General features: G+C 32.4%; 1 protein-coding gene across 3 annotated transcripts; it reads left to right on the top strand.

Moving 5' to 3' along the window:
• The first annotated feature begins 164 nt into the window (after positions 1-164).
• LOC140046172 (uncharacterized) lies at positions 165-10,203 on the top strand. 3 transcript variants are annotated; one of them, XM_072090722.1, is made up of 24 exons: positions 165-218; positions 911-1,078; positions 1,538-1,636; positions 1,926-2,098; positions 2,582-2,666; positions 2,855-2,953; positions 3,152-3,295; positions 3,642-3,716; positions 3,989-4,072; positions 4,377-4,537; positions 4,882-4,937; positions 5,157-5,302; positions 5,432-5,530; positions 5,640-5,781; positions 5,907-6,084; positions 6,215-6,304; positions 6,724-6,850; positions 7,081-7,290; positions 7,481-7,656; positions 7,950-8,009; positions 8,446-8,463; positions 8,602-8,752; positions 9,298-9,388; positions 9,672-10,203. In XM_072090722.1, exons 2-24 carry the CDS (start codon positions 923-925, stop codon positions 9,845-9,847), a joined length of 2,796 nt encoding a protein of 931 aa, XP_071946823.1. In that variant the 5' UTR covers positions 165-218; positions 911-922; the 3' UTR covers positions 9,848-10,203. The 3 variants fall into 3 exon arrangements, with proteins under 3 accessions (XP_071946823.1, XP_071946825.1, XP_071946824.1); XM_072090724.1 differs by lacking the exon at positions 8,446-8,463; XM_072090723.1 differs by lacking the exon at positions 165-218 and having other exon boundaries at positions 902-1,078.
• Positions 10,204-10,247: the final 44 nt, after the last annotated feature.

Below are 10,247 nucleotides of genomic sequence, written 5' to 3'. Positions count from 1 at the left end.
CATACAGTAGTTGTATACAGACAAAAACAAACATGATTCCATAACAATAAACCAGCATTGACTCGGTGAACACAAAAGCTGTATACCAGGTTATCACCTTGGTAACCGGTAAACAATAATAATTGATTGCTTCACTGCACACTGATTCTAGATGTCAGTAATTACTTAAAATCATTGTTTTTGAGAGCTACATCACATTTGGAATCTCAGTGATTTAAGTAAGTATTACATAGTTGTTAGAGAGGATAACTATGTGAAATTAGGCTTTATTCCAGCAGCCTGGCACACCTATCAGTTGTATCATAGAGATATCTATAATATCTCTATGGTTGTATATGTTATGCGCGATTTGAACGATTTGCGCAATTTGAAATTGCGCAAAAAAATCCTTGCGCAATTTGAAATTGCGCAAAAAAATCCTTGCGCAATTTTAAATTGCGCAAGAATTCTTTGCGCAATTTCAAATTGCGCAAGGATTTTTTTGCGCAATTTCAAATTGCGCAAATCGTTCAAATTGCGCATAACATATACACCTATCTATAGTACAATCAGGGGATCCCCCTACAACATTATCAAATAGTATACAGTACTAGGCATCTTATAACAAGCGGGTTGGTACAATAAATACCATATTCAATTTTAAAGCTCATTGTCTATACGTTTCAATTTTCAAACCTTCAACCATGTGTTGATAAATACAATTCCTATTATTGTATATTGAATTACTGTATTAATATTATACTTAAATAATATACTTTACTAACATGCCTTTAATATTTTCTATAATAAGAGTATTCTTTTTTTATATTGAATCAATTATTAAGAAATTGGTTATTGTTCAATTATTAATTGTAGCATTTCATTTGAATTTGTATATCTTTTTTAATATTTCAACCTCTTATTGAAACAGGTGAATTGAAAAATGAGTTGTACACCAGTTGAAGTTGTATTTGAGGATGGTGGCTGGGTAGTTAACGCTACAGAAATAGTGCTTGCGTCTTTACTTGGTCTCATCATTGGGGTCATAATTGCTCTTCTATGTTTACGATGCTTCTTTAAGGAACTTGCTAAAGATAGGGTAATTACTCTTTTATTTATAAAGCTCTGCCTACACTATCAAAATGTGATGTGCCCATATATGGACATGATGTTATATCATTACCATATTTGGGCACATCACACTTTTTTTGTCAAACTAGTTTTATAGTGTAGACAGAGTTTAATACAGTGTAAAAATACAGTAGAATCCTCCTTAGGACACTAGTCCTATTCAGCGGTTGGTGTGGGATGTCACAGGGACACATTGCTGGCTTTGAAGGCATCTCCTGATGGAGGTTGGGGTGGGATGTCACAGGGACACATTGCTGGCTTTGAAGGCATCTCCTGATGGAGGTTGGGGTGGGATGTCACAGGGACACATTGCTGGCTTTGAAGGCATCTCCTGATGGAGGTTTTAACTATCTCACAGGGAATTCATTTCATAGTATTAATAATTGTATTTTTATGTATCATTGTCTACTTTTATTTTCTTCAACAGGTTCAAAAGTCGTCAAATGCAGTAATGATGGAACAATCGACAACTTATAGATCTTCAGAGGTGACATCGAATACGGTCAGACACCTGGACTATGACAAAGTAAGTCAAACATGCATCTGCAATTTAAACAAATAAATTATATTATTATTAAGAATTGTTAATACTGGGAGTAATCAAAAGTTAAGTAAGAAAATACTTATCACATCTTTGCTGTATTATATTTACTTGGAGCACAAACAGTCTCTGATGCTGGTGCTCTCTGTAAATACATACATGCATGTTTTGTAAATTAGAATGGCTTTTTTTTATATCTTTTTTGTGGTTGTAGCCCACTTTTATTCATTCTAAAAAATATAAAAAATTAAAAAACAACATGGCTTCTTTGTAGATTCCATTGATGAAAATTGACAATGAAGAAAGCGACAATTCGTCTGAGAAAACAAGAAAAAGAACCGACAGTGATGAGGAAGATGATAATAAGATGGAGAATTTTGATGAAGATTCACAGAATGACAAGAGCAACAGTGACAGTTTAATTACAGCAATTGCTAACAAAACAAGGTAACAAAATCAAGAAATATGGATTACTCCCCTTTTTTTGCATAGTTTTTACTCAGAATAACAACTCATTACCTGCAAAACAGGCTTTAATGGTTTAAATTGATGAAAATAATTAATTTCACTAACGTAAAATATGCATTATTTATGAAAGGAAACAACTTTGAAAGTTGATTTTACCTGATACTTCACCTTCTCTTCAGAAATTGCGCTCCAAAAGGATTTCCCAAGGCATGTGTATGCATCCTTTGCATCTCAGCCAAAGGCTTAGTCAAAACACCAGGGCTGTAGCCAGCACTACCCACCCCAACAGATCATCATATTTTATATTAATAAACTAAACTAAATATTTAAAGCATCTTTGCTTAGTTTTTAACCTCTCCCTACAGCAAGCTATAGGAAACAAACTGTATATTCTGAACACTATCAGCCATTGTGAATATGAACATGTTTTTCAGCCTTAAATATTTCATTTGTTTTAAACAGAGAAGCAACAGAACGAACATTGATACTGCAAGACATAAAAGAAGTTAACTTATTGGAAAGAGAATTGCAACAGGAGAAAATAAATGTATGTTAGATTACACTTATATTGACATACCATCGCTTTCTACCTGGAAATTGGAAAAAAAATGAAATTACATACTGCCTTACATGCAAGACACAGTACTTGCACATACTTAATACTTTAGAATGGTTTTGGGCCTGAACTTTCATGTTGATTTAGTGTTGGCTTTAAACTGTCATTGTTTTTTTTAGTCATTCCTACAACTGCTCAAAATATTTCTGTTAAAATTTGCAAGTAAAGGTCATCTGGAAAAGGATTTCAGCATAGAATTTGCTAACCAATATGAACAGGTTTGTATTTAAACAAAAATTGTTTTTCCCTAGCTCAAATGTTGCCAATACCTTTATTTTGGGTTCCTGTTCAACATCAACTGCCACATATTCTTATGTATTTTTTCGTTATTTGGGGTGGTGTTTCCTTATTAGGGTATCTCAAATGAAAGAACACTTTTATTTCATCATTACATCAACAATTTTAATTGGAAACAGGATTTCAAAAATGTGTTTGTAAGCATTGAAGCAGAACAACTAGTAGCTGCAGAGCACATCATTGCCAATGGCAAATCAAAGAGAGATCCAGTTGAAGTGGAGGAAGCGGTGGAAGAAATCAGAAGAGAAGGTGCCAGAACATTGGTAAGTATTTGAAGGAAACAAAGACGAATGAATAAATGAGTTCAAGGAAGCATAGAAAAGATGAGCAGATGCTGATAAAGATTACTTCACACATGCAATGCAAGTAATTTAACCAATCACAATAGAGAGTTCAGATGATACTTCAATTGTGATTGGTCAAATTACTTGTATTGAGTGTATGTCTTGCGTCCTAGTGGGAACAAAGCTGGTACACTCACCTTCCTTGGTCTTGCAAAGTTAAAATCACAAAGAGTAAATCTTTAGGATCTTCTGTCCCTATTCTAAAAGAATTCTGTTGTAATAATTTTACAATAAAAATATGTAAATTTATATTATTTTTCTGCAGGATATGAAATTTCAGGAATATCAACTTAAAATCAAGGATGAACTTGAAAAAAGCTCAGATTTATCCGAGGATGAGGTAATGCTATAACTTGATTAAATTTATGTCAAAACTGAACATCAATGCTGAGACAAAATTCACCACATTTATTAATTTAACGAACATACAAGAATTTATTTATATGAAATTGACCTAATAAACTACTTTAGAAACTCAGAGAATTGAAATAGTGAAATACACGATTACAAGCAGATAATAAATTAGTACCACAGACCACAACCAAGCAGATAATACATTAGTACCACAGACCACAACCAGTAACCAGTTATTATTCTATATTTATATTCTAGGTAAATGCATTAATGGAAAAGCTGTCAGAAAACATGGCTGAAGTGGAAAGATCTTTGGGCAGGGAATGGGCTCGTCAAGCCTCAGTTAGTATTATTTTTACTTTTTGACTTTACTACTCATTTAAAGATTCTTACAAAGTTTGTTTACTATTACTTGTAATATTTAAGTAAAACAAATTACAATCAACTTATTGTAAAAATTGTCAAGAACTCATCCATGACCAGTATGGCCTAAGTTTTTGCATTCTGCATTTTTAATAGTTTATTAACAGTATTTTAACATAGGCCTATAAAAAGTATTATTATTTATTGTCTTAATTATGCCAAGAAAAATAAATTACTATTTTAAAGTGGACCAATAAAATGTCTTGAATCTTGACTGTTATAGATTCTTCAAGAAAGACTTGCAAATAGACAAGGACTTGCAAGCCAGTATAGGAACTTCAATGAAAGAGAAGTACAAAGAAAAGTAAAGAGAATTGAACACCAAAGGACAGTGTTGACTTCATTATCGGACGAAAGTCACTTAACAGACAGTCAAAAGGAAAGGTAAGTTTAAAAAATAGTCAGCTTCAGTTTGGGATGGTAGACGATAGAGGAGTAGAGTACTTAAACTGAACGTAACAGTACTTAAACTGAACGTAACAGTTTTAAACTGATTGTAACAGTTGTCAAATGTCGACAGAATAAATCCACTCATTATGGCTTGTTTAGTTACCGTTTCTTTTGTCTGCCTGAAACAAAAGCTTACTATTATGAAATATAGAAGTAATAATGTCTTGATCTAACATTAGGTTAGCATTGCAGATGTTAATATTATTACCTCTATCAACATGGCTGTCACCAAAAAAAACCATTATAAATGACATATATATTTAACTTAATTTGTACAGTATATTGAAACAATATGAAGCGGACCTAAATCGAGTACAAGAAAATCACCAAGCTGGTAAGTGATAATAATATTTACAATAATACAATATTGTTTAAAGGTTTCCATGGCTATAACATTATTATTCAGGAAGTTAAAAAAAGTGTTTAATTTACAAGAAGCAAGCAAACTGAATATTAGATCACGCAGGAAGTACTGGATACATATAGAGAGATTAGGCAATAAAATTAAATTTATGTGTATCTAAGTTCTTAATAATCTAAATCCGTTACTTAGAGGTAATCAGACAAACAAAGGAATTATCAAGCAAACTTGAGAAGTTAAGACTTCATAAAATGGAGAAGCTGAAGAAAAAACAGAAAGCTGAGGAAAGAGAATTGATGAAGGATACAAGCCATGGCAAAGCCAAAGACTTTGTAGTGGTAGGTGCTTTAACTTTAGCATTTTAGTAACTGAAAATTTATTTTCTAATGGGCAGTTTGACCGTGCAGGTAGCCTCATTGATTATACTGTAGATGGTACCATTCTAACTTGTATTGAAATCGTTTCAGGGATATCATGAATTATTGGAAGAACAAAGAAATGAACGCAATGATTATGTTGCAGAACTGGACTACAATGAAGCTGAAAAAATCAGTATTCTGAGGAAAGTATGTCAACATTGTTTTCAATCATAAAAGAATAATTTAAGTTTATATTTTAAAATGGAACAATAATACTGTATTAACAATATCTATTGATAAAAACATATCATTTTAGAAACTGGAAGAAAGTTGCGAAGAATCGATTGAAGAGCAAGAAAATTCATTTTATGAGACGCTTGCAGATCAGGCAAGATTGACAAATGAACAGGTTAATAAGCTGATGAAGAAACATTCGAAAAATATGAAGAACTTGGAAGGTAATATGGTATGAAATGAAAACATTTTCTGTTAAGTCTGTTCTGAATAAAAACGTGAAGATATAAATTGGTCTGGAAAATGTGTGTTTGTGTAAATAACAAATTTGGATTTTCAATTTTTCTAGAAAAGAATAAGGATGAAAAGAAGAGGCAATTAGAACGAATACAAGAGAAGATTGCAAATAAGAAAGCACAATGGATGGAAGAGCAGGAACGAGTAGAAGTGGAACAACAGCAGTTAGAAAAACAACAAGACAGAACAGTTCATAAGCTACTTGAGTCTCAAAGTGGTTTGGACGAAGAGTAAGAACAGGGAAGGGAATTAATTGTAAAAGGGAGAGGAGGAGTATTGTTTGATGAGAGTGAGAAAGACAGAATAGGGAATTATTTGGGGATAAAAGGCGTATCATAATGAGTGTGTTGTCTTTTTCAGAGCCCGGAACCAGATATTGAAACAGCATGCTCTGAATATGGCAGCCATCAACAACCAAATGCAAATAGCCCGTCTTAAACAACAAAAGATGTAGGTTCTAGTCAATGTTATATATCAATATTTAAAAACAAAATATTAGAAAAAAAGTAGAAAATGTAAGAAAAGAAATTCAAGAATTATGCATATTATGTTATTGGACCACCTAGGATCTGCCAAAACATGGTCACAGTAAACATCATAAAGATATGACCTGCCAAAACATGGTCACAGCAAACATCATAAAGATAGGATCTGCCAAAACATAGTCACAGCAAACATCATAAAGATAGGATCTGCCAAAACATGGGCACAGCAAACATCATAAAGATATGATCTGCCAAAACACTGCAAGTCAAAAGCATAAAGAATATGACTCAAATACAGTACTAAAAAGTAACATTACAAAATATTTGCCTTTAGGGCACAATGTTTAGCGAACCATACATTAATTAATTATCTAATATTTTCAGTCTTGAAGGAAAGCTAGCAAAGCGAGAAATTTATGTTGAGAATTTAAGGAAAAACCAAGAGGAAGAAAAAGAAGCTATTATTGCGAAAGGGTCACAAACTGCACTTGAAAAACTTGAGAAAAAACATGTAAGAAACAGTTTATATTTAAGGAGAGTTTTAATATGTGGATTTAAAGTGCACATAAACTAGAACATAATTTGCTTGACAACAAAAATAATAACACCTAGCTAGAGCATTCAAACCAGTCTTCTTGTATAAGGATTATATAGTGTAGCTCATGTTGAACACTTCAAAGAATACTGGAAGAGGTTCTAGATTTTGTTTAGTTGAAAAGTTTCTTTATCATATGTTCACAGGAAGAAGAGTTGAACACAGAATTAAAGGAAATTGAGAAAGAACGACAGAAAGCAACGAGGATACTACGAGATCGAATGGCATCTGAAAATGAAGCTGTTTTAAAGAGTCAAGATGTACAGCTTGGACTGCTCATTGGAAAACTACAAGTTGGCCAATCACGACGTCAAGGAATCATTAAGAAAAATGACAGAGCAATTAAGGAGCTACAGGTGGGTTTTTACAGTAACTTAAGGAGCTCATGTAAAAGTAATGAAAGCTGTAATGAATATATTTAGAATTCCATTGTATCTACATCATGCAAACCTTTAAAATATAATTAGTTTAAAAATTGATATTACTGATGAAATTGATGTTTTATTATTTAAACTGAAATTAAAATAGAACTACATTTGTTTACAGGAACAACTGCTGGAGACCGTAGTTGAGAATGATGTCTCAACACAGAAAACTAACTCCATCATAAAGAAACATATGCGAGAAGTGGAAGACTTACAAGAGAAAATGCAAGAAGCCAAAGACAAACAATATCGTATGTTAAAAGAGAAAGTTGAATCAAGAATGATCAAAAAAGAAAAGTGGGTTTATTCAGATTTATTCTTGAAGAACATGAAACATAAAACCATTTAGTAAAAGAATAAGTATATGAGCATTTAAAACATACAAATAGTGTTGTACGTTACTTCTAAATGGAAATATTTGTCTTGTTCTACAGTTGAACAATTCAACAATTCTGTTTCTTGTATATTGTCAGTCATGTTTATAAATAAGTCATTCTCTCGTTACAATATATATAAATAAAAATGTTTTAAACATTTGAATTAATGTCTTCATTATAAAAATTGTAATATTTAATTTTTTCTTTTGACAGAGCAATGGAATATGAGATGAACGAAGAAAAGAAAAGACAAAAGTCAGCATCTGCTTCAACGTAAGTATTTACCCTGGTTTGGTACATTACTAAAAAAGGCAATATGACATATAAAGCTCTGTCTAAACTAACAAACCAAAAAATGGTAGTGATATGCCAAAATATGGTAGTGATATGCCAAAATATGGTAGTGATATGCCAAAATATGGTAGTGATATGACATCATCATGTCCATTCATAAGCACATCACATTTTTTTGTCACATAAAACTTTGATAGTGTAGACAGAGCTTAAGAGAAAAAAGATAAAAGGCATCATATACCTATAGGACCTGACTGACATGGTTGTACCTGGTTGGACCCCATAAAAAGCTGTTTAATAATATTTTACTAAAACAATACCATAATATTTGTTTGTGTGTGTCGATTTTTGCACTTGCTAATATCTCACTTTTTTTTAATGTTTTGTATCCATGCACGTTGTGGCACCACTAAAGTAAACAAAAAACAGCAACGTAAGTGTGACACGTAGTACAATACTCATTTCATTACAGTCAGGGTTTAAACTAATTGTTGCCATTCTTTGTCTACCAATAATTTAACCTGAACGAGAAAAAAATAATATGAAACCCTATTATTATGTTTCAATCTAGGTCAGCAATATCAATTATGAATAAGATGTTACTAGATCAGCGCCACCAGCAGCAAAAGAAGCAAATTGAGAACGACTTGAAAGCGGAGCTAGTGCAGCAACAAATGGAGTTGAACCAACAACTTGAAGCAACCCTTGTTAAGGAATTGGAGGTAATTATGAATAGAAGTATTTTTTCATGAAAAATTCAGTTCATGTTGCAAAATGTCCGGTTTACCATCCTTACCGTTACCATAGTGGCTGTATGCCAAGTTGTTTTTCATCAAGGACAAAACTGTGGTCTTCACCCTCTCAACAACAACTGTACTAACATGTAGGGGCATTTCCTGCTCTACCACCTAGCCAAGCATGAAATCAAATAACATTTATAAAATATTGCATTTTGAGTATTCACTTATCAAACTATTTGTTAATCGAGTTCTGCAGTTAATATCTAACAATACCGTGCATTTTCTGTGTGTATAAACTAAATTATGAAGAGAAAATTAAAGAATAAGTTTGTTACTTAACTTTCTTGTAAGACGTGAAAGAAACATGGTCCCAAGAGAATTGTTGTTACAACACGTCCTCTCAGGTCTAAAAATAGAACTATTGTACTGTGTTGTTATTCATTAATCAATTAATGTAAAAACATTCTTGATGACTACATTTACTACTGTACACTATTATAATTAATTTGATGTATACAATTTTGCAGGAAAGAGAAAAAGACTTCTTAGCTCAGTTGGCAGCAGTTAGTAATCTGTCCAAAGATGATCTATCAGATGTTATTTATTCTGCTGTATCAAGTAAATCCACTTAAATATTTTTTATATTCAAATATTATTTTACTACTAGTAGTAGGAAAACATATATTTATTTATTTATATTTGTTTTAAATATTGTATTATTTATTTATTGATGTATTCAGGGGATGATCCAGTCGAGTAGCGCTGTCATTAGTGTGCTTCACCACTTTGGCAGCTACAATTACATTATGATCTTTTTTGGAAATCTAGTTTTTGAAAAAAAAAACCTAAAAAATATTTAAAAACAGGAAATATTTACAATACAACTATAAATCTTTTTTAGATGGTGGAGGAAGTGAGGAGACAGCACATAATATGATAAAAGATTTCAAAAAAAGATTAAAATCAGCACAAACTGTTACTAAAGACATGGAGGATGATGATAAAGTTATCAAACCAAAAAAGAAAGGAAAAAAGAAGAAGAAAATTCTGATAGAAGACGAAGAAGATGATTTTTAGAAACAATCAAATAATGACGTGGATATATCGATGCTTACTTTAATTGTTGTGATTGATTGAAATATATATTTATACTGGGTAACCTCTTCAGTCAAAGACTAGTTTCCCAGAGGGCCCAGTTATGATCAGTGGCTGTGATGTACTAATACATCGGGGTAACCCCCTACCCGTATCAAAAGATGTACTAGGTTCTTTAAAGTGCACACGAGCTAGATGTGTACACTGGACCTACGGTTTATAGTCCTTATCCGAGAAGACTCGTTCTACCACCAGAACCATGGAGTGAGTGAGCCTCGAACCCTTGCCGATGTTATGGCTACGTAATTGGGTTCCACTGTCTTTACCGCTCGGCCACTCACTCACTATATGATATGAAAAACAATAACAAGAAATAAAGTGT

The sequence above is a fragment of the Antedon mediterranea genome, chromosome 4, assembly GCF_964355755.1.
Source record: "Antedon mediterranea chromosome 4, ecAntMedi1.1, whole genome shotgun sequence".
Classification (NCBI taxonomy): Eukaryota; Metazoa; Echinodermata; class Crinoidea; order Comatulida; family Antedonidae; genus Antedon; species Antedon mediterranea.
Note: the sequence above shows the minus strand (reverse complement) of the source record. Positions and strands in the feature narration are given on the sequence as shown.

Excerpts from the sequence above, each read along its gene's own strand:
- LOC140046172 (XM_072090722.1), top strand. The coding sequence starts at position 923 with ATGAGTTGTACACCAGTTGAAGTTGTATTTGAGGATGGTGGCTGGGTA. Across the intron at positions 2,954-3,151 it reads TTGCTAACCAATATGAACAG|GATTTCAAAAATGTGTTTGT; the intron begins GTTTGTATTTAA and ends AATTGGAAACAG. Across the intron at positions 4,938-5,156 it reads ACAAGAAAATCACCAAGCTG|AGGTAATCAGACAAACAAAG; the intron begins GTAAGTGATAAT and ends TCCGTTACTTAG.